This window comes from Diceros bicornis, chromosome 13 (assembly GCF_020826845.1).
Source record: "Diceros bicornis minor isolate mBicDic1 chromosome 13, mDicBic1.mat.cur, whole genome shotgun sequence".
Taxonomy (NCBI): Eukaryota; Metazoa; Chordata; class Mammalia; order Perissodactyla; family Rhinocerotidae; genus Diceros; species Diceros bicornis.
Genome location: NC_080752.1, coordinates 43,632,916 through 43,659,938, shown reverse-complemented (window position 1 = coordinate 43,659,938; position 27,023 = coordinate 43,632,916). Strand labels below are relative to the sequence as shown.

At 41.9% G+C, this 27,023-nt stretch overlaps 2 protein-coding genes across 2 annotated transcripts; one reads left to right on the top strand and one right to left on the bottom strand.

The window, feature by feature from the left end:
- Positions 1-763: 763 nt before the first annotated feature.
- Positions 764-2,800, bottom strand: ATP5IF1 (ATP synthase inhibitory factor subunit 1). Its single transcript, XM_058553413.1, has 3 exons — positions 2,692-2,800; positions 2,508-2,599; positions 764-1,035 (listed from the first exon to the last, which is right to left on the bottom strand). The coding sequence occupies exons 1-3, from the start codon at positions 2,776-2,778 to the stop codon at positions 888-890; spliced, it is 327 nt and encodes a 108-aa protein (XP_058409396.1). The 5' UTR covers positions 2,779-2,800; the 3' UTR covers positions 764-887.
- A 2,377-nt stretch (positions 2,801-5,177) lies between these two features.
- Positions 5,178-25,333, top strand: DNAJC8 (DnaJ heat shock protein family (Hsp40) member C8). Its single transcript, XM_058553412.1, has 9 exons — positions 5,178-5,281; positions 8,078-8,179; positions 12,268-12,324; positions 15,564-15,630; positions 16,145-16,239; positions 17,800-17,871; positions 20,866-20,957; positions 21,815-21,890; positions 24,844-25,333. The coding sequence occupies exons 1-9, from the start codon at positions 5,204-5,206 to the stop codon at positions 24,964-24,966; spliced, it is 762 nt and encodes a 253-aa protein (XP_058409395.1). The 5' UTR covers positions 5,178-5,203; the 3' UTR covers positions 24,967-25,333.
- The last annotated feature ends 1,690 nt before the right edge of the window (positions 25,334-27,023 follow it).

Here is a 27,023-nt window from a genome sequence, read left to right as displayed (position 1 = left end):
TTGTCCAAGGTTTTGTCATTCAGTGGCTCTAAAGGCCTTTGTGTAATGGGGTCTTGCAACAAATGACTCATCACAATTCTGGGGCAAATGATCTATGGAACTGGTGAATTGAAAATGTCTTGCTAATGGCCTAAAATGTCACTTCAAATTTTTTTTGCCTAGTCACACAACTAGTTTGTGTAACAATTTAGTTAAACAAGGCCTTAAAATCTAATTTGAATTAAGAGTACACTCGGCAAAGCAAAATATAACCTAAGAAATAATTCTGTTATTAATGCTTGGATGAGGCGTGGAAAAACCTGGACACAAAGTCTCAACTCCAGTGTACTGAGTAACCGTAAGCAATATATGACTTCTAATTCCAGTTCTCTCAATCTGCCCAAGGATGATTAGAACAAGGATAACTAGTTCATGGGAAGTAGTAATCCATTATATAAATGCAAAATAGACTGATGGTGCCTTGCATTGTATCTTTTTAAGCCATCGTTCCTGTTTTCCAGGCTGCTCTTGTCCTTATGCCTTGGATTGAGGTTTATCCTTCAAGAAGCTTTCTCTGAACACCTTTGAGTAGTGTCAAGATAGGAAAGGGGATTTTCCCTGTATCACCTGTCTCCTCCCTTCTTCCCCATGCTGCATAGCACTTATCACACTGTGCTTTGTCTACAAGCTCCCTATTGCAGGTACCCTCTCTGATTCATTTTAGCAGTCCAGTAGTGTGTCCCCTTACCCCTCTCCAGATAGTAGAAGAAGGCATTAGACACAGTACATTGATGACAATTTATTATAATCTGTTGGCAGCACACAGTTAGATATTAATTAAACCAGAACTATGTTTGGTTTAGAAGTGGGCAATGATATGTAGCCATTCCATGGGGAACTGTGTGCACTTAATCATCATCATGATCTTTTAGTGTCTTGATCCTCTGCTTGTGCCGCTCAATTTCTTTCTGCAGATGCTCAATCTCCTTTACATGATGAGAGATCTCATCTTCATGGTGTTTCTTCAAGGCTGCCAGTTGTTCTTTAGTCCGCTTTCTACAAGGACACAGTCATTCTGGGTTTAATCCCAATCCTTCACCCCAAAGAGATCTCTATGCATAACCCATAATACCTAAGGCAAAGGACACAGGAGTCCCAATCCCATGCGAGTCTGGCTGGTCATCCTCTTCTACCTCCTTAAGCCCCACTACTGAAAGAATACACCATCTTAAGATGTATCCATCTTTAGATGACCCAAATGATTTCATTTTCCTGGTTCTAGTACCTGAAATTCCATCATTAATGAGCTAGAGTAGAAAACTCCAGAGAGGTGTGACAAATTTCCAATACCTTATTAGAGGAACAACCCAGAGAAGAGAATCCCTTTTTGTGGAAAAAAAGAGCAAAAGGAAGGAGGTCGACAAACGGGTATAGTTAAAGACAAATAGTCACATCCTCTCCCAATTTATCTAGGGCTTTCTTTGCCTAGAGAAATGCATGGCTCACTGTAAAGGCCAAAATGAAGGAAAAAAAAGAAGGGGTCTCTGCATGGTCAGTACTTGGCAGTCCAATTTAAGTCTCAAGAGGGGACGATTCAAACATTGGTTTGGCCACATTTGGGCCTCAGTTTTCCTTAACTGTATAATGTAGGGCCCAATTAGATGGTCTCTAAGGGCTGTACCTTGGCTCTCTGGTATGGCAGGTGCCATGGTGATGATTCTTAAGAGTGAGCAAGAGAGGGCAGAAGTGAACAGATAGGGCAAAGGAGAAGCAGAAGCGAGATTAGTCCCGTGCTGCTCCCCACCGTGAACAGAAGTCAGTAAAAGATAACTCAGGGCTGAAAAAGAGGGTAGACAGGCCCAGATTCTAAAGGAGAGAGAGAAATCTATATAGCCCAGCGGCTGGGCTGGGCGGGGCAGGGCAAAAGTCTCCAGGAAGTGTGTGTATGTGTGGATTCCAACCGTGAGCAGCTGCCACCAACCAGCTCATATGACCCACTCACTCTGGCGGAGACACGTGGGGGTCTAGAAACAGGTGAGAGGGTCTGAAGAGTCAGGGAATCCATCCCTGCGGGGCTTGCAAAACTAAGGCGTGTAGAGGAGAAAAGAGTGCGTAGAGGGGTGAAAGGTGGGTGAGGGCCGAGGGAGTCAGGCTCAGAGGGTCTGCAAGTATTGGACGGTCGGATCCGGGCACTCTGCGAAGTATCTGAGGGGCGTTTCGCACGACCTGGGGAGCATTCCACGGGTGGGGATGGTAAATGATTCAGGAAGAGTGGAGCCGTGGTTTGCGAGTTCTGGACACCCGCAGGTGGAAATGGCTGGCGTTTGGGGGCCTTGGGACATTTGGCAGGGCTGGGAGCGCCCTATAGGTGGCAACAGTCAGGACCTCAAGTGTTGGGCGTAATGGGTTCGGGGGCCCGGGAGTTCTGTTGGGGGATAGGGCACCCCAGGGCACCAGGGAGGGATGGGTGGGGCGACTGGAAGGCCCTGAGAGATCTAGGGCTGGACTCGGGACCCCGTGGGCCTCACCGGAAGTATCGTTCCTCTTCAGCCTGCTCTCTCTTTCCGAAGGCCCCTCCGCCCTCCCGGATCGAGCCCGCGGGGGCGTCGTGATCCTTTGACTGCGGAGAAAGACCGGGACATTGGTAAAGCGCGGAGGGGGAGATGGGATCCGCGCTCAGGGCTGGGGCAGCGGACACTGCCGCCGGCGTACCCGTTCGGAGCTGAAGCCTCGGGCTTGCATGGCCCTCGCGCCCCACACGCCGAGCCGCATCTGCGCCGCCAGAGCCGTGACTGCCATTGCTGTCAGTGCCGCAGCTCTCGGGTCACTGGAGGCGCAGCCTCTCTATAGGCGCTAACAGCGCTGATGGCCGGGCAGCCAATCGTTTCGGTGGAGAGGCGGGATGAACCTAGGAGTAGCGAATCATGAGAGGGAGGAGGCGGGGTTCCTGTAGTTCTCAGCGAATCGTGAGCGAGAGGCGGGCCTATTCTTAGCCAATTCCTAGCAAGGGCTCAAAGCCTAAAGGACTGGAGAATAATGGAGGAGATTGGAGAGGAAGGGGAGGAGAAGGTCAGAAGCCGGCATTTCGGCTCTTGGATTCCTCAGAGTGAGGCGTGGCATCCACTGCCACCCCACGATTCCAATCCTAAAATTGTTATTATTAAACAACCCAAAGGAAGTCTTCCTTTTCCTGGACTACTAGCGTCAATAAGATGGGTAATGGGCGTGGCGGGGATAAGTCCCGGATGCCCCGACTTCGGGTTGTTGGGAAAAAAATTTTTTATGTGTATGTATATGGTCTCTTAAGAGGTGTCAATGTTCTTTCGTTGCATTGACATTTCACTCTCAAGTCTCAGCTTAAGTGTCACCTTCTCAGAGAAACCTTCCCTGACCTCCTTAGTCATTCTATCATAGTTCCCTGTTTTGTTCTGTTTCTCTCTTTTTGCACTTTTCACCTTCTGAAGTTATCAGGGCCTTGATCAAATAGGCACTGAATTAATATTTGTGAAATGCATTAATACGTTAACTGTAATTTTGGCAATCTGGTGCAATGAAGTAGAAAAGAGCATAAGTAGAAGTCTAGGGAAGGCTTTGCCTTGATGTTCCTTCAGCCCTCTAACAAATGTGAACAAGACAGTAGTTTATAGCCTTTGCCTACCTCATTTTCTCTCTCTGGACCCAGTTTTTTTCTCTTTTAGATGAGAGGATTGGGCCAGATTATCTATCTTATTCATGATTATAAAAATACTTTCTTTGCCTTCTATGAAACTGTAGAACTGTTTTTGTTGATCATCTTTTGGTTGGAAAAAATACCAGTCCTAGTTTGTATGACTTAAATGGGAGGAAATGGCTGCAGGGCACATTTTCAAATGTTCACTGCAGAAAACTTGGAAAAACACAAAAGCAGAAGAATAGAAATAATCATCACTTACAAGCCCACTACCTAGTGATAATGATTTGGTGTGTTTCTAGAGAGAGAGAGATATATTTTAGGAAGATTGGCCCTGAGCTAACATCTGTTGCCAATCTTCCTCTTTTTTCTCCCCAAAGCCCCAGTACATAGTTGTATATCCTAGTTGTAGGTCCTTCTAGTTCTTCTATGTGGGACGCTGCCTCAGCATGGCTTGCTGAATGGTGCATAGATCCACGCCCAGGATCTGAACTGGCGAACCCCGGGCTGTGCAAGCAGAACACGTGAACTTAACTGCTGCGCCACCAGGCTGGCCCCTCCAGATGATATTTAAGTGCCATTCCTGTTTCAGAAACTCTGTTTCTAGTTCTCAGATACAGCTGTTTCTTAATTATCTCCTAGGCTAGGCATCAAGTAGAGGGTCTTTCTGTTTGTGCAAAAGATCCATTTAGGCACTAGGATGGCTACAATTTTAAAAAATGGAAAATAAGTGTTGGTGAGGATGTGGAGCAATTGCAACCCTCACACGTTGCTTGTAGGAATGTAAAATGGTTCAGCTGCTGTGGAAAACATCTTGGCAGTTGCTCAAAAAGTTAAATATGGAATTACCATGTGACTCAGCAATTTTCCTTCTAGGTATATATCCCCCAAAATTGAAAACTGGTATTCAAACAAATGCATGTACATGCATGTTCACAGCAACATTATTTCATAATAGCCAAAAGATGGAAACAACCCAAATGTCCATCAACTGATGAATGAATAAATGAACTGTGGTATATACATACAGTGGAATATTATTCAGCCATAAAAAGTAATGAAGTAATGATACATGCTATACCTTGGACAAACCTTGAAGATTATGCTAAGTAAAAGAAGCCAGATACAAAAGGTCATATATTGTATGACTGCATTTATATGAAATGTCCAGAATAGGTAAATCCAGAGACAGAACACAGATTGGTGGTTGTCAGGGGCTAGGAAGAAGGGGGAATGGGAAGGGACTGCTTAATAGGTGCCAGGTATCCTTCCCAGGTGATGAAATTGTTTTGGATCTAGATAGAGGTGGTGATTGCATAACACTGTGACTATACTAAAGGCCACTAAATTGTTCACTTTAAAGTGGTTAATTGTGTGTTATGTGTATTTCACCTCAATTAAAAAAAACAATTTACGAACGTAGATTAAAAGTGCCCCCTTAGGCTTCCAGCCCTTTAAGGGTCGCAAAGAAGAGGGCGGGGCTAGAGAGGGCCTGTAAGAATCACGTGAGGCAGCGCCTGCGCAGAAGAGTCACGTGGTGGCTGGGCCGGGGAAATGGCGGCTCCAGGAGAGAGTGGGGCTTCGGCCGGCGGAGGCAGCACAGAAGAAGCATTTATGACCTTCTACAGTGAGGTGAACGCCGAGTGAGGAAGAGTGGCACCCGGGCGACCCCGCTCGGGCCTGCTCTGCCAGCGGGTGAAGGCAGTGGTCCTCCTGGCTTGGACCGTTGGGCGGCTCCTCCTGTTCGGCCTTCGGGGCGGCGGGGGGCTGGGGGCGTGTGTACATCTCTCCCTGCTAGCTGCTGGGGGATCCCCTGGGCAACGGAAAAGGTCGGGGGAGGGGGGTCCGACGTCTGCGAGGAGACGGCGAGTGTAGCCAACGAAGTGCCTGGGCGCGCGCAGAGTTCCCCAAGTCCGCGGAGTCCGGGGCTGGCAGGGGCTGGGCCTTCCTGGGGGCGACTTAACCGTCTTGGCCCCCATTTTATTCTAAACAGCAGCGCTTTCTACACTTAGTTCTCTGTAATGAGTTGTATTAGTGGTTATTTCTGCCATTCGCGAACGCCAGGCACTGTGCATCATGCCAGGTAGGCATTATCTCCATTTTACAGATGACAAACCTGAGGTTTAGGGAGGTGAAATAATTTGTTCCAGGTCTTAGAGCAGATAGCTTGGTATCATGTTAGGACAGGAGTAGGGTTGGTCTGAGCCTCTTTTATATCGCATCTCCAGCGCCTAGTACATAGTGGTCGCTCAGTAAATGTATGTTGAGTAAATGAATGCATGAATAAGTGAAGAGCATGCCGTTTGGAGTCAGAGGACCTCTGATTGGATTTATGCAAGGCAGTTAATTTGTCTGCAATCGAACTCTTTCAAGGCATTGATTTTGCAGCTCCTCAGTTTCCACGTCTGTAAAACGAGAGTTAATATTAAAACAAGAGTTTTTTTTTTTTATAATTTTATTTATTTATTTTTCCCCCAAAGCCCCAGTAGATAGTTGTATGTCATAGCTGCACATCCTTCTAGTTGCTGCACGTGGGACGTGGCCTCAGCATGGCCAGAGAAGTGGTATGTCGGTGTGCGCCCGGGATTGGAACCCGGACCGCCAGCAGCAGAGCGCGAGCGCTTAACCGCTAAGCCACCAGGCCGGCCCAAAACAAGAGTTTTTATGAAGGTTAAAGCAATTAATGTGTATGGAAGGGTTTCATAAAATATAATAAAACAGGAGCATCTTTCTAAGAGTTAAAGCAAGGCTGAAGACGAACCTCGTAATGTTGGCGTGGATTTGAGGAGTGGAGTTGCTCCCCACCAGGCTGTGGACTGCTCAGAGTTAAGCAGCATGTCACATTCATCTTTTATGTCTGGTATTTGTAACAGTGCTTGTTACATAGTAGTTTCTCCAAAGTATTAACTTTAAAAACAGAAAGTAGCACATTCGTTATAGCCTGTCCTTTTGAAATGCCTGATTCCTTTGAAAATGTTGGTGCGCTGGTACCATAATTTATTGGCCTCTAATGACTACTTACTAATTATAGTGAAACTTGTTTCACTTACTCTCTCTTAGTTAAAAAAAAAAAAAAAGCAATCCTGGTTTGTTTGAATTGGACGGGGGAAAGAACCTAAAGGAGGACCCTTCAGTCATCATTCAACCAGTGTTTATTGAGCGCCTGACATGTACTAGGCTACTGCTTAGGTGCTGGAGATTCGGTAGTGAAGGACAGAGAGAAAAATCCTGTTTTCGTGGAGCTTGTGTTCTATGGAGAAGGATAATCGGTAAACAGATGTACAATATAGTGTCAGGTAGTGATAGGTGCTTTGAGGAAAAATAAGCCTGGGAAAGAAGGTAGAGAGTAGGAGGGAGTGGCATGCTATTTTAAAATGAGTGAAGAGGGAAGATATTGAGAGACAGTGTCTTTTTATGTTACTGAAATTCTTTCTAATCTTGTTTTGGCCATAGAAATAAAAATGTTATATAACACACCAGAGATTCATTCCAGTTAGCATTCTTATTCTGGCAGTGGCACCAAGGATGTTTTCCCAGGACTGCCTGGTGCCTGTTCTTAGCACTGTCTTCAAGTCAGGGATTTTTCTAATAACTCCATTAGAGTTAGGTAGGCAGAGTTATTTGCTCCCTCTCATATACATTTTTTTTTTTTTTTTTTTGGTGAGGAGATCAGCCCTGTGCTAACATCTGCCAATCCTCCTCTTTTTTTTTTTTTTTTTTGCTGAGGAAGACCAGCCCTGGGCTAACATCCGTGCCCATCTTCCTCCACTTTATATGGGATGCCGCCACAGCATGGCTTGCCAGGCAGTGTGTCGGTGTGAACCCGGGATCCGAACCAGCGAATCCCCAGCCACCGCAGCAGAGTGCGTGCACTTAACCCCTTGCGCCACCGGGCCGGCCCCTCATATACATTTTTAATGCTGCTTTTAGTATATATTTCAGTGTAATTATATTTTTCCTTTCTTAAAATAAAAAGTTGTAAATTAAGTATGAACACACACAAGTATATCTTCCGTCGTTACAGTGGAAGCTCCCAAGGTGGTGGCTGTGACTTATTTATCTTTGAATCTTCTTGATGCCTGCTCTGGAGTCAAACTGTTGGGGTTAAAATTCTGGTTTACAAGTTGGGTAGTTGGGAACAAGTCTGTTAACCTGTTTAAGTCTCAGTTTCTTATCTGCAAAATGGGGATAATAGTAGTCTCTACAGGTAGGATTGTTGAGAGGAATAAATATGTGTAAAGTTTTTACATTATTAAAATTCAGTAAATGGTAGCGGTTGTAATTATTCCTTAAAGTGTTTAGTAAAATATCTTGAACATTTAGACACATAAATGTTTGCTGAATGTGCCAGTGAGTAACTTGTTAGGATGACAATTCAGAGTTTACTATTGAGCTTTACTAATGAAGTTTTTATCCCCTTTATTTTAGGTGAAACAAATAGAGAAGAGAGATTCAGTTCTAACGTCCAAAAATCAGATTGAAAGATTGACCCGTCCTGGTTCCTCCTACTTCAATTTGAACCCATTTGAGGTGAGCTGTCTGATGTTGCTGTGGCCTCCTGATGGGGAGCTTTGCATAGCTGCAGGCAGACTTACATTAGAGCACACATCTAATTTGTATTGTAGTTAGACTTGAACTTGGGTGGTGGTCTTGTGAGCAGAGCTTGGGAGGCAGCATGTTAAGGAAAATGAAATGGTCTTTGCTCTGTCAAATATTCTCCATCATCTTTTAGCAACCCAAAAATATACAGATATATTTTCAGATGTGAAGGGATAGCTAGCCTTGATAAATTTAGGATCTTTGATTTAATTTACTTATTAAAACTTTTCTGTTTCACCACAATAAAAAAAATACCAAAAAACCCAACAACCAAAAAATGATCACAAGGTTACAGACAAGCAGATACACTTTTTGGATTTCCTTAGTTTTATAACTTTAAACTTTTCCTGATGATAAAAGTAAATCATATTTCTTTAGAAAAATCTGAACTATAGAGAAAGCAAGAATAAATAATCATGTATAATCCCACCTAAGAGAAATAACCACTCTTAACTGTTTATACTCAAAACTTTTTTATTTAAAAATGAGTATCGTACACTTCATGCTATTTTAAATGCTATGTTACTACATAAAATATTTTTATACATTTTAATTAATTAAATTTTTTCTTTTGAGTGAGAAAGATCGGCCCTGAGCTAACATCTCTTGCCAGTCTTTTTCTTTTTGCCTGAGGAAGAGTGTCACTGAGCTAACATCTGTGCCAGTCTTCCTCTATTTTGTATGTGGGATGCCTCCACAGCATGGCTTAATGAGCAGTGCGTAGGTCTGTGCTCAGGATCCGAACCAGCAAACCCTGGGCCACCAAAGCAGAGCTCACGAACCCAACCACTGCACCACCAGGCTGACCCCCTAAAGTGGTTTTTTGACTCTAAGTCAGAGTTAGGTGTTCCTAGTGATTTAGGAAATCAGTGACTTCTGTTTTTCATGTAACACCTATTGAGACATCTAAATGAATCAGATTTTTCTACGGAGGTAAACAGACTGGTCTTTTCCTAGTAAGGAGAAGTAATGCAGTAATAACTGTCCTCTCAGCTATCAATTGAAATGTGAATAGTCTTCCTATATACCACCTTACTGAGCAGGAGGTAGAAAAGGGAGAAATTAGGGGTCTTATTATAGAAATCCTTATCCAGGAAGCATTTTTTTTTCCTGCCATCTCTACAGCTCCCTATTTGGATACATTTCTAACCTTCAGCCATTATGTGAGATCTTTCTTATGCCTTCTGCAGTTATTGTCAGGTTCAGGGCCCTCCCTTACTTACTTCCATAAGCTTAGATGAACCTGTGCCCCTGCTCAGTCCTGCCCTTTTCATGTTCCTTCTTTTGATTTAACTTTAAGACCCCAGCAAGCAGCTCCACAGACTTTGTTTTCTGTTTATTTTGTTCAGCACGTTGGAAAGAAAGGTATTTATATCACAGGACTCTGGAACTTGCACGTTGTCAGCGGGTCAGAGAGTTCAGGTGTGACCTAAGACTGGATTCCTATTTCAAGCAGAAGATCCCAAAGGACACTATTATAGTTTATTTGAGTTTGAAACTTACGTAAATGCCACAGTCAAGCATTTTTGTTTCTGTGTGATAATTAATTAACTCTTTGAGGTCCAGGATTGTGGATTTTTTATTGAAGTGTCCCCAAAGCCTGAGACACAATAGGAGTTCAGAAAAACTTTACAAGAATCTGAACAGACCTGTGTGTGTCCTTAGAGCCATATTGGTAATACGGCATTTATCATTTTTGTAAGAATTGTTACTTGTCTGTCCCTTCCCTGCTGGACCTTAAATTCCCTGAGAACAGTAGTGAGCACAATATCTAGTAATCCTAGGTGCTCCAAAAATTTGGACTGAATGTATAAAGCACGCTTCAAAGAGGTTTGGGCCACAGATATAGGCCCGTTGTCTTCATTGTGTGTTATGGCCACATATGGCACCTCCATCTCTTAAAGATAGAAAAGGAGTTGGATTAGCTTTGAAGGCACTCTGTGAATATTTGTGCCAGAGATCAGTGTGCATGTGATGTAACTCTTGGAAAAATAACTTTTGGGGGTGTGTGTTTATACGTACCCTCTTCATTTTTGCCAAATCATCTGAAATTAAGCTGCAGACTCTGTGATGCTTCATGCCTGAGTACTTTAGGATGCATCTCCTCAAAACAAGAATACATTTGCTCATTACCACCATTACCACACCTAGGAAAAACAACTGTAATTCAATAACATCATCCAATAGAGTCCACACTCAAATGGCCCCAATTGTCTTAAAAATCGCAATTATAGCTATTTTATTTTTTTACCTTGGGAACCAGTCAAGGTTTATGAATTATATTTGGCATGGTTAGTTCATGCTGTAGGCTATAGCTTTATTGGAGGGTTTTTTTTGCGAAGTGGGAGGTTTTCCATCCTTTCTCATTCATTTTGGACACCTTCTGGTGTTTGTTGGCCTTTGGTTTGCTGTGATGCATTTCTTTTCCCCAGATCCAAGGTAAGGTAAGGTTGTCCTCTGAATATTTGTATGTGTACAGTTACCTCCCTTTATCTGTACATCTTACGTGGCTGTGTTCTTCCTCTTGAGTGACTTTTTCCCAGTTCCTTTCTCTCTTGGGAAGGTATGAGGGGGCGCACTGACTCTTGAGAGTTCTTTGTTTTGAAGTTCTTCTTCCTTCTCCCTCACCCCCGATTGTACATCTAGCATTTGAGAATGGGTATGCTCTTGTCATAACCTTCAAAAGTCTATTGAATGCAGTGGTGATTCAGCTTCATTGCCTACCAGTAACTCTACTGCTGTAGGTAGACTCTTGGACTGTTTTAAAAGCTTGCTATTAATCTTGATATTACTTGTTGCCAGGTTTTTCTAAGACGCTATAAGCATCTGACTAAGCTTGGCAGATTACTTTTCAGTTTTAATTTCCCTGGCTCTGTATTTTTCATTTCAAGATTTATTTTCATTTTTTTCTTTGCCCCTTTTAACTCATCCTCAGTCTACTAACTTTGAATGCACTTATTTCTAACCTCCATCAATGCTTACTAGTGCTTCTCAAACTTCGATGTGATTCGGATCACTTAGGGATCTTGTTGAAGTGTTGATTCTGATTCAGTTACACTGAAGTGGGGCCTGCTCTTCTGAATTTCTAGCAAACCTCTGCCCTTTCAGCACCTTCCTCTGGCCTTGAATACCAAATAAATAAGTAATAGGTGCTATGTTGAATCCATAGACTACACTATGAAATCATCTGCTTTAATTGTATATCTTATAATATTCTCTTCCAAAAATGCACTTATTATATGATGATTAAAAAAAATGTTTCCTCTGCTTATTTATCTTTGCATTTTTAGTACATAGTGTGCTCAGCAGGTAGTAGCTACTATATAAATGTTTGAATAAATATATGTATTTGTGGTGATGGGGTCAGAATCCTTGATAAGGAATGTCAACACCAGGATACCCAGGCTTGGAGAAGAATGATTCAGTTTATTTTAAAAGTGTTGCTGAAACAGATGTTCCTGCCATTTGGCTGTACCCCAGTTCTACTGAGTTAGAATCAGACTATCCTAGAGTGGGCCCCAGGCATTGCTCTCAGGTGTCCACAGGTGATTCTGATGTTCTCTCTGGGTTGAGGACCATTCAGCCATGTAAATTATAGATATAAAGTGGAGCCAAGTGGGCATTTCTGGATTGAGGTGAAAATTAGGTTAGCCAGCCTAATTTTTTGTTTGCTGTGGTTTCTCCATATTTGCAAAGGTGGAGAGATTGGGGTGTACTTTTCTTAATGAGTGAAGGAGAAATGCAACATTTTCTGATGGTCTGGAAACATGTCTCTGGGTGTGAAGTAAGTTATTACTTTTCTGATGAAGTGAAAGTAACTACTGTATTAATTGAGAACCCTAAAACAGTATAGCTATTATTGCTATTGATTTGCTCATTCATATTTCTTGAACATTTTTTAGAACTGTGTGCCAGCCACTGTTCTAGATGCTGTTTATAGTATGTATAAATTATTGGACACCTCTTAAATTTATAAATTCTTTTAATCTCTTTTACAGTTTTGATTTTGATTCTTGCAGGTTCTTCAGATAGATCCTGAAGTGACAGATGAAGAAATAAAAAAGAGGTTTCGACAGGTACCGTATTTCTCTGTAATAGATGGAATTTGAATCTTTTGAAAATGTATTAAGCACATGGTTTTCTTAGGATTTGCTCTTATGACTTTTGGGCCAAAAGTTAACCTTGTTTTTTTTTTTTTTTTAACTTAAGGCTATGTAACTCTTAAAAAAAAAACTCATAGTGACATAAAATCTTAAATAATTTAATGACCATAGCTTACCTCTGAATAGAATGAATTTTATATCCAAATAGAATCTCTCCAGCCCCTTAATTAAGAGGGAGAAGTACAAGGTAGAATAGTCAAGCTTACTTGGGGTCATACTTACTCAATCCCCCAGCTTCCAGGAGAGAACATGTTAAATGATTTGTAACAGTTTTTTTTTTTGACCCCATTCCTCAATAATTTTATCTTTTGCAAACTTAAATGAATACCCGAGAGATACTTGGTTTAATATAAAGAGTGCTTTCTGGAAGATCTCCAGGAAAGGAGATCAACAACCTCTGATTCTTGCCCATTCTAATATTTAATAACTCAAGCTATAAAGTTTTATAGTAGCCTTTTTAAAAACCCTTTCAGTTTTGACAGTTTTGACCTCCTAGCCTTTCCTTCTATGAGTTAAATAATCAGACTCCTGTAATCTGTCTTTGCACATTGGATTTTCTATATATTTCATGTCTTTTTTTTTTTTAAGCTTTCCCCAACTGCTTTATATCTCTTATGTACTTCATATTTTAATAGGGCCTGACCAATGCTAGTATAATTCTCAGCTCCTGCATGATATACTTTTTAATATCCAGTGTTATGCTTCTTCAGTACAGTAATTGCCCCCACATTGCTGACTCATAATCATCTTCTGATCTACTATTAAGCCAAGATGTTTTTTATCTTTGCCTACTCAATCATTTCCCATTATATAATATTATAGCTTTTTTCCCTTCCTGAGTTCTACTCTGCACGTAAATTCAGCTTTTTTTCTTTTTTCTAAAGTTTCAAGTTTCTTAATGTAATGCATTAGCAGTCTTTCCCAATTTAATAAGCAAGCATTCAAATCCATAGTCAAGGGGCCGGCCCCGTGGCTTGGCGGTTGAGTGCGTGCGCTCTGCTGCTGGCGGCCCGGGTTCAGGTCCCAGGCGTGCACCGACGCACTGCTTCTCCGGCCATGCTGAGGCCACGTCCCACATGCAGCAACTGGAAGGATGTGCAGCTGTGACATACAGCTATCTGCTGGGGCTTTGGGGGAAAAATAAATAAATAAAAATTAAAAAAAAAAAAATCCATAGTCAAAACAATTTTTTTTTTGTGAGGAAGATCGGCCCTGAGCTAACATCTGCCAATCCTCCTCTTTTTTTCCTGAGGAAGACTGGCCCTGGGCTAACATCCATGCCCATCTTCCTCTACTTTGTATGGGCCACAGCATGGCTTGACAAGCCGTGCGTCGGTGCACGCCTGGGATCCGAACCGGCGAACCCTGGGCCGCCGCAGCAGAGCGCACGCACTTAACTGTTTGCGCCACCGGGCCGGCCCCTCAAAACAGTTTTTTATGTGGCTATACAAAGAACTCAGTAAGAGGTTCTTATTTAGTCTTTTTTTTTTTTTTTGAGCGAGATTGGCCCTGTGCTAACATCTGTTGCCAATCTTCCTCTTTTTTCTTTTTTTCTCCCCAAAGCCCCAGTACATAGTTGTGTGTCATAGTTGTAGCTCTTCTATATGGGACACCCCCTCAGCATGGCTTGATGAGCAGTGAGTAGGTCTGCGGCCAGGATCTGAACCGGATGAACCCTGGGCCGCCGAAGCGGAACTCTAGAACTTAACTGCTGTGCCACTGGGCCACCCCCTTATTTAGTCTTTATATGATCTAATAGTTAAGAGTATGGGCCCTAGAGCTGTATGACTTGAGTTTCAATCTTGGCTGTACCTCTTATAAGCAGTTTGAACTTGGGCAAGTTACTTTCAACCTTTCTGTGCCTGTTAATCTCGTTTGTAAAATGCACGTAATAATGGTGCCTACCCCATGGGCTGGTTAATGAGGATTTAAATGAGATAATACACATAAAGCACTTAGAATAGGTCTTTACATATAGTTTGTCCTTTTTATATGCTAACTATTGTCATTGTGTGTTAGTATGCTGAGTTCTTGACTTGCGTTGTCTCATTTCATCCTTACGACAACTCAATGAGATGTAGGTACCTAGTATTGTCCCATTTACGGAGGAGGAAGCTGAGGTGGAGGTAGGTTAAGTGAATTGCTCAAGGTCTCACAGCTAGTAGGTGATTGAAGTTGGGGTTAGACCCCTAGATGCTGGCTCCAGTAATGTTGGGCTTAGTATTAGAATCCCCACTTGCTGTCCTACCCCAGCAGTCCCTCTGTTCCAACTAGGAGGTTTCTGTTGGTCACTTGGCAGTAGGGCAGTGGTTCTTAACCCTGGCTGTCTGAAAGAAACACCTGTGGAGATTTTTTTTTTTTATTTTAACAAATTATATTTTGTAAAGAAAGAATAGAACAGTGAACACCCAAATACTCACCATCTGTATGCTACAGTTCACTTCATTAACTATATATTTTTGGCTGAATTGTTGTAAAGGAAATTATAGACACCATGATACTTTACCCCTAAATACTTCAGCATATATCCCCCAAAATAAAAAAGGACATTTTCTTGCTTAACTACTTGTCACATCTAACAAAATTAATACTAATTCCTTACTGTCATCTGATACCCAGTCTAGTAGAGGTTTAAAAAGTACAGATGCCAGAGCCTGATTCAGAGGTCTGAAAGTGGCGAGTAGACCTGTGTATTTTTAAAAAGCTTCGCAAGGTTGGAGCACAGCCAGAACTGAGAATCACTGCTTTAAATTAAAAATTCTTGTAGGAAAGAGATGATGTCTCATACCTGTGTTAGCCGCCTCAGTACTCAGTATAAGGAACATAATAGGACCTTGGTACTTTTCAATCTACTCTCTCCTCTGGATCAGCACAACGTCCTCATAATGCTAGGCTTACTTTTGTTCTCAACTTTGTGATTAAAACCCTAAATGTTTCCCAGTTGTGCATTTACTCTTTGGTGCTTGAATTTTGATAAAAACCAGTATTTCCAGTCATTTTATGATATTTATTAATTTTTTTAAAATGCCTCTGTGACAGTCTTTTTTGCCTTAATACCTTGGAGTTTTTGCTTTTAAAAAGGGACACAGTGCAGGCGAGGAGTTACTAAAATGTTCCTCTTACTGACAGGCCTAACTTTTCTTTTATTGTAGTTATCCATATTGGTGCATCCTGATAAAAATCAAGATGATGCTGACAGAGCACAAAAGGCTTTTGAAGGTATTTGTAAATTTACCTCTTCTGACTAATATATTGTCAGTGGTAGAGACTAACTGTTCCTTGTCCTGGATCAAGAAAAGAATGTTATAGTTTTGTCTTCTGGTTGTGAAGAAGCAGTGGTTTTCAGTAGAAGAGTTGTCATTCCAAAGCAGAATGTTGCTGTTTAAGAAATAGACCTTAACTTTGCTTTGTTAAAGCTTTTATATGCCAACAAAGACTGTTATTGCATAGGATCTTTTTTTTTCTTTGAACATAAAAAATAATTGGAAGTGTTTTATCACTGAATTAAATCTAGATGTGGTATATTTAGCCTTGAGTGTATATTTAATTTTTTCTAAGGCTCTCAGGGAAAGCCATTGCTATAGTGTGTTTTTTAATTAGTTTAACAACAGTAAATAATTTAACAAAGTAGGGAGTGCTTTTAGATGGCACAAGTCCATTTACGCTGCCTGAGTATAGTTCAGACTTTCAGAGGGTGTTTGCAGAAACAGTTAATTTCAATGTTTTGCATTAGCTGTGGACAAAGCTTACAAGTTGCTACTGGATCAGGAACAAAAGAAGAGGGCCCTGGATGTAATTCAGGCAGGAAAAGAATACGTGGAACACACTGTAAGTATTTATAGTGCTGCTGTGTTTACAGGAAGTATTAGCAAGCCTTGGGCACCGTATAGGAGGGTAAATGTTAACATAGCAATGCCTCCTGGCATACCCGTGACTACTTATGTGGTCTCCACCACTTTGCTGTGGTGGTCATGAATAGTGTGTGCCTAAAGCTATAATTCACCCCTAGAGCTCAGGATGAGGAGTAACTAGGACACTGCTCCAGCCTCTTTCCTTACCAGTCCTGTCTTGTGGAAAGAGGGCTCTTCTTGCCCTCTCATCACATGTTGTCACATTACCCCATTCTGAGAGTGGAAAAGTAGAGCAGCCATGGTGACACTTGACCCTTGGTTTTTATTCTTGTCCCTGTGAAGGGGTTGGAATAGGGGCTTGAGACAGGCTGGCAAGGGGATGTGAGTAAATTTTTTTAAAAATAAGAGGAGGTACATGTCTGTATTAATAACAGGGTTGGGAGGGACTCAATTGAAATAAATTCAGTTATTGCTGGCATTATTTTTTTCATTACCTAAATCTCCTGAGTGGTAGGATATGTTAGGATGGCTTGCTTGAGGTAAGAAAGGTCTTTGTTTTAATTTTTTACTTGCTGGGGCAAGAATCTCGAGCCCATTTGTAAGAGCTGTTTCAGTCGGGGGTGAATATGGATGTGACCTTTTCTTTGAAGAGCTTTGGAATAACTATCTAACCAATAACAATAATGAGTCCAATTTAAATGAAGAACATGCATAAAAAGGGGAGATGGACCAACATAACTGTGTCCAGCTGGTCATGTATTGGAAGTGGCACCTGTGGGCCCAGTTCTGGTAGAAATCAGAAAAGTACCTGACGGTTTCTCCTTGTATCATTGTGGTAGTTACCCTTCCTCTGTATTTTGCCTTTGAAGAAGCCACCCTCAGTCTTTCTGACCACAAGGTGGCAGTAGGGCCTTTCTGAGCTTAGAAGCCACTTGGGTTTTTGCTGGTATAATAGGCTGAATGGTTATTTAATGGAGTAATGTCATTCTTGTGTGAATGGATATATTTAATTGTTTTGGATTTCAACGGTGGCCTAAGTGATAAAAACATCAGTTAATGTGATGTGAAAATTATTGGTTTAAGGGAGTTTCACAGTCAAAATTATCAAGAATGCAGTTGTAGAAATGCCAGAAAAACAGTACTTAATGCCACATATTCTGTAGCTTCTTCTAAAACTTGACAAATATATTTTCTTTGCTATAAACATAACCACAAACTGCAAAAGATAAACGGGGAATCTGTTCAATTTATCAAAGGCTCTTTTGATCTGGCCAAGATCTCATGAGTTGAGGATAACTCCCTTCTGGTCCCCTTTCATCATTCCAGGTAGATGGATTTTAGATGAGTTAGAGAAAACTGGTTCCTAGTTTTCCTTGATTGCATTGCTGTTTTGGAGGGCAGGGGAGAAGTTCATCTTTTTTTAATGCAAACTTTTTTGTTATACCTTTAGAAAAGTGCACATATTATATGTGTGCAACTCAGTGGATATTCTCAAGGTATAAGTGCTCATCTTTTGATGAAAAAAAATTCTTTTTAGGTGAAAGAGCGAAAAAAGCAATTAAAGAAGGAAGGGAAACCTACAAATGTGGAAGAGGATGATCCTGAGCTGGTGAGTTAAATATGGAAAGAGCCACTGTATCTTGTGCAGTTGGGTTCACTGACTAGTGGGTTAAAGAGAGGGAAGCTTAAAAGAATGATGCATATATGCTATAAACATTTTATTTTAACTTAAAATATTAAATGTACATTCATTCACCCTTTTAAAAAATTTACCCTTTTTTTTTTCTTCGGTGAGGAAGACTAGCCCAGAGCTAACATCCATGCCAATCGCCTTATTTTTGCTGGGGAAGATTGGCCCTGGGGCTAACATCCATGCCCATCTTCCTCTACTTTATATGGGACGCCGCCACAGCATGGCCTGACAAGCAGTGCGTCAGTGTGCTCCCGGGATCCGGGCCTGCGAACCCTGGGCTGCTGAAGTGGAGTGGGCGCACTTAACCGCTGTGCCACCGGACGGGCCTGAAATTTACCCTTTTTTTGACATTGGGCTCTGGCCTTTTTTTTGAGTGTGTGTCTCCTGATTGGAGTTTGCAGTTGACTTTGTTTTATAAAACACGCACAAAGCATTATCCATAGTTTCTACTTTTAATTTCTTTTGAAGTACATTGAAAATTTAGATACTTGTGAAGCAAACCAAGAGGAAAATCTTAGACATTTATGATTCTGTTTTCAGTCTTTTCCAGATGTCTCACTGGTATCTAATTCAGTACCGGTTATTTTTAGGGACTCAACGTTTATTGAATCTTTCTAAAGCATTCCACTTAGTTTAAAAAAAAACAAGCATTTGTTTTTATAATGACATCAATTTCTATGATATTTAAATCACTTAAGTGTAGTAGTAATTGCAGCTGGCATAGATAGCTTTGGGAACAACCACAAAGGACTCTTGGTTAACAGCTATTTCCTAGCCACAAGTGCTCATTGTGCTCCAGGTAATAATTTACAGAGAAATGGAGAGTATTGGTTAATCCAGTGAGTTATTTAGTGGAGATTGGTTAAGAGATTGTACTTAAATATTTGTGTCTAATTGCCTCACTAGCCTGAAAATTTAAAGTCATCTTAATCTTGCCTCAGTTTAGGTCAGTATGTAACTTATCCATGTACATATCTTGTTTTTTTTTGTGAGGAAGATCAGCCCTGAGCTAACATCCATGCCAATCCTCCTCTTTTTTGCTGAGGAAGACTGGCCCTGAGCTAACATCCATGCCCGTCTTCCTCTACTTTATATGGGATGCCGCCACAGCGTGGGCTGACAAGCGGTGTGTCAGTGCACCCGGGGTCCGAACCTGGGCCACCAGCAGCGGAGCGCGTGCACTTAACCGCTACACTACGGGGCTGGCCCCTGTATCTTGTTTTTAAAGTTTTATAGAGGAGAGGCTGTCTTGCTAGGGAAACTTTCTTGCAACTTTTTGCTTCAGTGATTTTGCTAACACTGACCAGTCCTATGTTCTGTGTAGTAACACCGTTTGAGAACTATTAGGTCGTCTTTTCCACTAGCCACCTGTTTTGGGTTTACTCTTTTCCAATATTTAGTTTTTTCTCCTGAGTCCTATTTTCTCTTCCCTTTAATCATCCTCTTTAGTCTTTTCTGAAGACCCTCTTACAAGTACTCCTTGGCCCTCCTGAGTTGTTAAGGACCATAACTTCTTTTAGTTCCCTTTTTTTTTCTAATTATAAAGGAATGCATGCTAATAATAGAAATTTTGGAAAAAGCATAAAAATATAAAAAAATTAAAAATCACCAGTACCTGCCCATCCAGGAGAGTTTGGAGCTTTTAAAGATATTGAAATAGTCATTACAGACTCCTTCACTCCTTTGACATTTGTCCTCGTTAGGGACTGGAGTTTGTCAGCATTGACACTTCATTAAGCAGTGCCTGGCAGGAAACAGTATTAAAGAGAAGTGACAGAAATTTTGGGACTTCCCTTTTTCTCCATACATCACTCTTTGGTCCATTGCCTCTGATTTTAGGGTGTAGGCCCTATGAAACCTGCATGATGGGTTATTTTCTATATTTCTTTGTATATTTAAAATACTTTATATTTGGGGGAAAAAGTTTTAAAGATAGAGTTCTGTTTTCTGTCTAATGTGTTAATCTGTTTCTGTCAGTATATTAGTTAGAATATAAGTTCAGCTGCATACAACCGAAACCCAAAATGATGGTGGTTTGAACAAGGTGGCGATTTGTTTACTCTCCTGTATAATAGTCTTTGGGAGGATGGCCGTTGGTATGGCAGCCCCGGACCGTATGTCAGCCAAGGACTTAGTCTCCTCCTTTCTGTGGCTCTCCCAACAAGGACGTTGCCCTCATCCTCACAGTCCAGGATGTGTCATCACCTCACTCATGTGCCAAACAGCAGAATAGAGGAAGGCGGGAAGGCGACAAGAAGGGATAAGCCTGCTCCTTCTAAGAACATCCCAGGAAATTGCTTCATCACTTTTCCTAACATCCTGTTGGCTAAAACTTAAGTTATGTGGCCACCCCCAGCTATAAGGAAGCCTAGGAAATAACAGACTTTTACATTGGGTGGCCATATGCCTTAAGATAAGGGATTTTAGATGGAGGGAGAACAGATAATGAGATGAGGAGGGGAAACAACTAGTACCCCTGCCACAGTCAGTAGACCCCTAAGACTGGTCTGCTTGGTAGCAACTTCATATCTCTAGTACCTAGCTTGGTGCCTAGCACAGAGTAATTATAAAATATTTGTGAAAATAAAGTTATTTTTGGAAGTCCTTTGGAGGAAAGGACCCTCTAAAATCTCAAATGGTTATAGTAAGCAGGTAGACTTTTTTCCTTATTGGTGCTTTTTAGAGTAAGGTGCTTATGTATCATCTACATGGTGAAAGTGGGAAGATCTCATAGGCGGATATGTTATTTATCTCCTGAGAGAACATCATTAAGTGGTTCTCTCTGAAGAGTCTCTTTTCCTTGCCGGGTTCTAATCTGCTTTTGTCTTGGGCTCCATCTAAAAGTATTTGATTATAAGTTGCTGATAAAATATTTACTTTTATTTTCTTTTGTTCTTGATTTTCTTGTAGTTCAAACAAGCAGTATACAAACAGACCATGAAACTCTTTGCTGAATTGGAAATTAAAAGGAAAGAGAGAGAAGCCAAAGAAATGCATGAAAGGTATATATCAGTATATTCATTTAAATCATATTTAAATACCTAGATCACCAACATTGGTCACTGGGGATTTTCCTAATGAAGGGATTATGTAATAGGTCATTTAAGAGAATAAAATAGTTATCTGAAACAGCCAAACTTTTGAATCACTAGAGTGAGAAATTCCCTCTGACTTTTAGGAAAAACTGAATAGACCTACTCTTAGGGAGTTTATAATTGAGAGTGCTGTGTGTTTTCTTCCTGATTTCGTGGAGTGAAATAGGCAGAGTTATTGAGGCGAGAGCCTCGTGTGTGACTAGTGGCTGCAGCTTTGGTGAGTATGTAGTATCATACAGAGTAATCACTTAGAAAATGTTTATTGTCCTAAAGTAGGATTTCCCATGCTCGTCAAAATATTGAGGTTAATTTAGTTTATGTATTTTGTATTGTTGATTGTTATTTAGCAATAACTAGGTTTTACTAGTTCAGGTATTGTGAAATATCCTTGTTTTAGGATAGGCTTTTGTCCAGAGATCCTCTTGAGTAAGAACCTCTGCTATTGGAATGTAATGAAGTAAGAGGGCCTGGGTTCTCCAGATAGTTTGGTCACGGACTGAGCCCAGAACTTCCTATTAGTAATGGCTGGGCTTTGATGACTGTGTAACAGGGGTATTTATATCTTGCTCCACAGTCTCATCTGCATGTTTTGGCGTGAGACATTGATGAAAGAGCTTTGAGCCCTTTCCAGGCAGCCATCGTTGTAGAACTCTAGGGACTTGATTTCCTTTATCTGCTTGCTTCTGTGGGGACATGCCTTAACTTTTATGGTTAACACAGTCTCTCACTATCATGTAAATACTACGGCCTGGTTTTCCTCCTAGGAAGCGACAAAGGGAGGAAGAGATTGAAGCTCAAGAAAAAGCCAAACGAGAAAGGGAGTGGCAGAAAAACTTTGAGGTAAATTTCCAAGGTGGCCAGGGATCCTTATTCCAGCATAAGCAAACTTCCAAGCCTATAAACTTGGTCCCTGGAGCATTCCCAGGACGGATTGGGGCAAACAATCAGGGAAATGGGATATGGAGGGAGGAGTGGGAGCTTTGGAGAATAAGTCCTGGCTCGGCCACCTCTAAGCTCTGTAGCCATGGCAAGGGCAGTGAGGATCCCTGAACAGTTTTTAGAGATTGTGGTAGGCACAGCTGCCAAGTGGGCTGAAGAAAAATGGTTTGCGCATTTAATTTAGGGTGTAAACGTGGAGTAGTGCCCTACTTAGAGGTCTGTTGGTAGAAACTGAGGTTCTTGTGACTTTGGTGTCCTGCCTGCAGAGAGACTAATGGCTTTTGAACTTGACTGCTCTGTGACACCCTGGTTACATCCTTCAGGTGCTCAGCCAGTTTCCTGAATTGAGCAACATTTGGTTTTGTCTTCTGTAAGATTTAGAACTCAGGCTAGGGATTGGCTAACCAGCGATGATGACTTTGTTTCTGTCCCACTGCAGGTATGCAAAGAGAGAAAATGAGTAGGCCCCTTGCTAAGGAGGAAGAGATCCTAGTGGCGCTTTGAGCACAACTGGCTAGGCATTGTGCTGGCTTTGAGCCTCCATCCAAGTTTGGGGGGGCAGAAGGAATGTGCAGTGGAAAGAGTGGCTGTACTGTTGGCTAGCCATATGGCTTTGAGAAAATAATTTAACCTGTCTGAGTCAGTGCCATCATTTGTGAAATGCCAGTGGCACTACACGGTGCAGTCAGTTTTTTTTTTTTAATTGATGTTTTAATAGTTTATAACATTGTGAAATTTTTGGTTGTACATTTTTGTTTGTCCATCACCCTATACGTGTCTCCCTTCACCCCTTGTGCCCACCCCCTACCCCCATTGCCCCTGGTAACCACTATACAGTTTTCTCTGTCCATGTGTTGGTTTATATTCCACATATGAGTGAGATCATACGGTGTTTGTCTTTCTCTTTCTGGCTTATTTCACTTAACATAATACCCTCCAGGTCCATCCATGTTGTTGCAAATGGGACGATTTTGTCTTTTTTTATGGCTGAGTAGTATTCCATTGTATATATATACCACATCTTCTTGATCCAGTCATCAGTCGAGGGACACTAGGGTTGCTTCCACGTCTTGGCTATGGTGAATAATGCTGCAGTGAACATAGGGGTGCATAAGCTTCTCTGGATTGTTGATTTCAGGTTCGTTGGATAGATTCCCAGTAGTGGGATGGCTGGGTCATAGGGCATCTCTATTTTTAATTTTTTGAGGAATCTCCATACCGTTTTCCATAGAGGCTGCACGAGTTTGCATTCCCACCAGCTGTGTATGAGGGTTCCTGTTTCTCCACATCCTCTCCAACATTTGTTGTTTTTTGTCTTGGTGATTATAGCCATTCTAACGGGTGTAAGATGATATCTTAGTGTGGTTTTGATTTGCATTTCCCTGATGATTAGTGATGTTGAGCATCTTTTCCTGTGCCTATTGGCCATCTGTATATCTTCTTTGGAGAAGTGTCTGTTCATTTCCTCTGCCCATTTTTTGACTGGGTTGTTTGTTTTTTTGTTGTTCAGTTGTGTGAGTTCTTTATATATTATGGAGATTAACCCCTTGTCAGATATATGTTTTGCAAATATTTTCTCCCAGCTGGTGGGTTGTCTGTTCATTTTGATTCTGGTTTCATTTGTCTTGTAGAAGCTCTTTAATCTGATAAAGTCCCACATGCTTATTTTTTCTTTAGTTTCCCTAGTCTGAGTATGCATGGCATCCGAAAAGATTCCTTTATGACCAATGTCAAATAGTGTGTTGCCTATATTTTCTTCTATGAGTTTTATAGTTTCAGGTCTCACCTTCAGGTGTTTGATCCATTTTGAGTTAATTTTTGTGAATGGCGATAGCAGATGGTCCACTTTCATTCTTTTGCATGTGGCTGTCCAGTTTTCCCAACACCGTTTATTGAAGAGACTTTCCTTTCTCCATTGTATGTTCTTAGCTTCTTTGTTGAAAACTAGCTGTCCGTGTATGTGTGGTTTTATTTCTGGGCTTTCAGTTCTGTTCTACTGATCTGTGTGTCTGTTTTTGTACCATTACCATGCTGTTTTGATTACTATTGCTTTGTAGTATGTTTTGAAGTCAGGGATTGTGATGCCTCCAGCTTTGTTCTTTTTTCTTAGGATTGCTTTAGCTATTCGGGGTCTTTCGTTGCCCCATATGAATTTTAGTATTCTTTTTTCTATTTCCATGAAGAATGTCATTGGGATTCTGATTGGGATTGCATTGAATCTGTAGATTGCTTTAGGTAATATAGACATTTTAACTATGTTTATTCTTCTAATCCATGTGCATGGGATGTCTTTCCATTTCTTTATGTCATCATGGATTTCTTTCAGTAATGTCTTGTAGTTTTCATTGTATAGGTCTTTCACCTCCTTGGGAAGATTTATTCCTAGATATTTTATTCTTTTTGATGCAATTGTAAATGGTATTATCTTTTTGAGCTCTCTTTCTGTTAGTTTGTTATTAGCATACAGAAATGCAACTGATTTTTGTAGATTGATTTTGTCCCCTGCGACTTTGCTGTAGTTGTTGATTACAGTGCAGTCGGCTTTTTGTGAGGATCAGAAGTAGCATATGCTAAATGTCTAGCCCAGAGGTCCCCAACAAATGGTGGTGGCCTCATTGTTTTGATGCATGTTACTGATTTGTCCTCCTCTTCCCACCTGTGGCTTATCCTGCCTTCTAGAGATGGCATGACACCTTCCTGCGCCCATGGAAGTGGGGAAAAAGCTCTGCCCTGTTTTACTCTTGGATCATTCCAGAGGGCTTAGCTGCGCTGGGCTACAGGGGGGTGGCAGAGCAAGTTCAGGCCCTTCCTCTCGTTAACTGGTTTCCTCATGTCAAAACTCTTTTGTGCTTAGGAAAGTCGAGATGGTCGTGTGGACAGCTGGCGAAACTTCCAAGCAAATACAAAGGGGAAGAAAGAGAAGAAAAATCGGACCTTCCTGAGACCACCAAAAGTAAAAATGGAGCAGCGTGAGTGACCGCTTGGGGTCACAGCCACAGACCCTTTCCCCAGCTGTCTCCCCTCCTGCTTTGAAGGACTCATTCTTTCCTCCCATTTCCACCCCAACATAGAGTAGTATTTGCTTTTTAGTCCATTTTGTTTTCAATACAATTTAATATCGATCAGAGTAATTCTTTTGTACATTGAAATCAGGGGCTCGGTTTTAAAGAAAACCCTCCCCCACCCCATACCCCTAGACCAGTCAGGATTGGAAGGTACCACCATTGGTGCTGCCTTCCCTTCCCACAGCCTGTAACTTAATGTTTTGTACTTCACTCAATTGTGATGGTTAGAAACTTCGTGTATAGTTTGTGGAAATCATCCAATTAAACATATTGCCTAAACTGGTGTTGCTGTGACTTCAGAGACAAGCCTGGGCCACCTTCGCTTCAGTTGCTTGCTTCGGGTGTGGCATCCTTCAAAGCCCTAGGTCAGATGGGGAAGGCATTGGGCACGTGCAGCAGTTCCTCGCTGCCCTGACGTCCCATGGTGTTTGGCATGTGCTGTCCCATCTGACTGACCCATCTGCGTGGCATGAGGCGCCAAGCCACCCAAACCTGTTCACTTTCCAAAGAGCTAGCCATCCTCCTTCGAGTACCATTGTGTCCTAGCTTGTCTGCATTTGTTAGTGGTAATATTCTGTATGTGTAATAAATTTTTATACCCTAACCATTGATGTCCTCGTCCTTGGGTGTTATCCCAGGGGTGGGTCTCTTGTCTGGCTTGGTCCAACTCTGAAATGCTTTGGAGTTGGACAGACCTGGCTCCCTACCACTTATTTGCTGAACCTTAGTTTCGTCATCTACAAAATGGGAATATAGATCACCGTGGCAGCTTTTAGGGAGGACTGGCCGTAGCGTGTATAAGGTAGCTACCACGGTGCTCAGTGGGTGTTGCCAATATTATTTCTGTGTAAAATGAAGATATTGATTATTTTGAGAATTAAATGAAATAATGTATGAAAGCACTAAGCTTATAGTGTGTATTTAAATATCCTGCTGGCTGTGAGAGACAGGATCAGCCCTTGGGATGGATATAAGGTGAGAAATAGAAAAGTGACACCTAAAATGTGATGATAGGAGAAACTGGGCAACTTGAAAACTAGACTTTTTGCAATGTTTTGTAGATGTGTGAAGAGGTGCAGTAGTCACAAGGGCGCAATGTCTTATAGTATCAACAGATACTGCCACTTTGATTTGTTTCTCTATGGGAGGGGACAGAAGTGTGAGTGTCTTCCTGTCCTTCCAAGTGCAGCTGAGCACGTCCAAACCACAGATGAATTAGAGCACAGGTGGTGGGTGGGGGTGGCTCGAGCTAAAACCGGACCGAGGCAGAGAGGGAAATGTTTTGTCACCCTGCAGAGGGACACAGGTCATGAGGTAATGCAGACTGTCCTGTGCAGGAAGCAGCAGCTATCTCTTCTAGACAGGCAAAGTGACACCCACCTCTCTTCAGCATATGTGTGTACACACCCACCCCTTCCTTAGAGGTTATGTGGTCATCACAGCTCAACTGTCTTTGCAAGCTCGTGAGGGCCAGGCCCAGTCTTTGCCGTCAAGGAGTTGGTGCCAGCAATCAGCTATGGGTGTGCTTATGTGTTCAACAAGTATGCTGGCTTAGAATAAAATGGTGATCAGCACGGGGCCCCTGCTGCCTACCTCACCTGCTGGGACACATGGATGAGTGAACAGGTGCAAAGATCATGAAAGGCACAATGCATCCCCTGCTCCAAGGAGGGGGCCCTGGCTCCTGTTCTTAGCAGGCAGGAAATGTTTCCTGGAGGAAGTGACTTTTTTCAAGTTGGAACCCAGAGGCCAATGCATCAGTTAGGAATGTTATCAGCTGCAAGGAATAACTAGCATAAACAAATGTGGGGATGTTTGCTCACATAGGAAGTCAGGTGGCAGGCAGTTTCAGGTATTCATGAGCTCAACAATACCTGTAAGGAACCGGGCTCTTAGTCTGCTTCCCCTCCGTCCTCTCAGGAGGGCTTGTCATCTTATGCTGCATAGTCTCATAGAAGGTTGTGGCAGC

Coding starts and splice junctions, on each gene's coding strand:
- ATP5IF1 (XM_058553413.1), bottom strand. CDS start 2,778: ATGGCAGTCACGGCTCTGGCGGCGCAGATGCGGCTCGGCGTGTGGGGC. Junction 2,600..2,691: donor GAGGCTTCAGCTCCGAACGG/GTACGCCGGCGG, acceptor CTTTCTCCGCAG/TCAAAGGATCACGACGCCCC. Junction 1,036..2,507: donor GAAGAGGAACGATACTTCCG/GTGAGGCCCACG, acceptor GTGTCCTTGTAG/AAAGCGGACTAAAGAACAAC.
- DNAJC8 (XM_058553412.1), top strand. CDS start 5,204: ATGGCGGCTCCAGGAGAGAGTGGGGCTTCGGCCGGCGGAGGCAGCACA. Junction 8,180..12,267: donor TCAATTTGAACCCATTTGAG/GTGAGCTGTCTG, acceptor TGATTCTTGCAG/GTTCTTCAGATAGATCCTGA. Junction 17,872..20,865: donor AAGAGGATGATCCTGAGCTG/GTGAGTTAAATA, acceptor ATTTTCTTGTAG/TTCAAACAAGCAGTATACAA.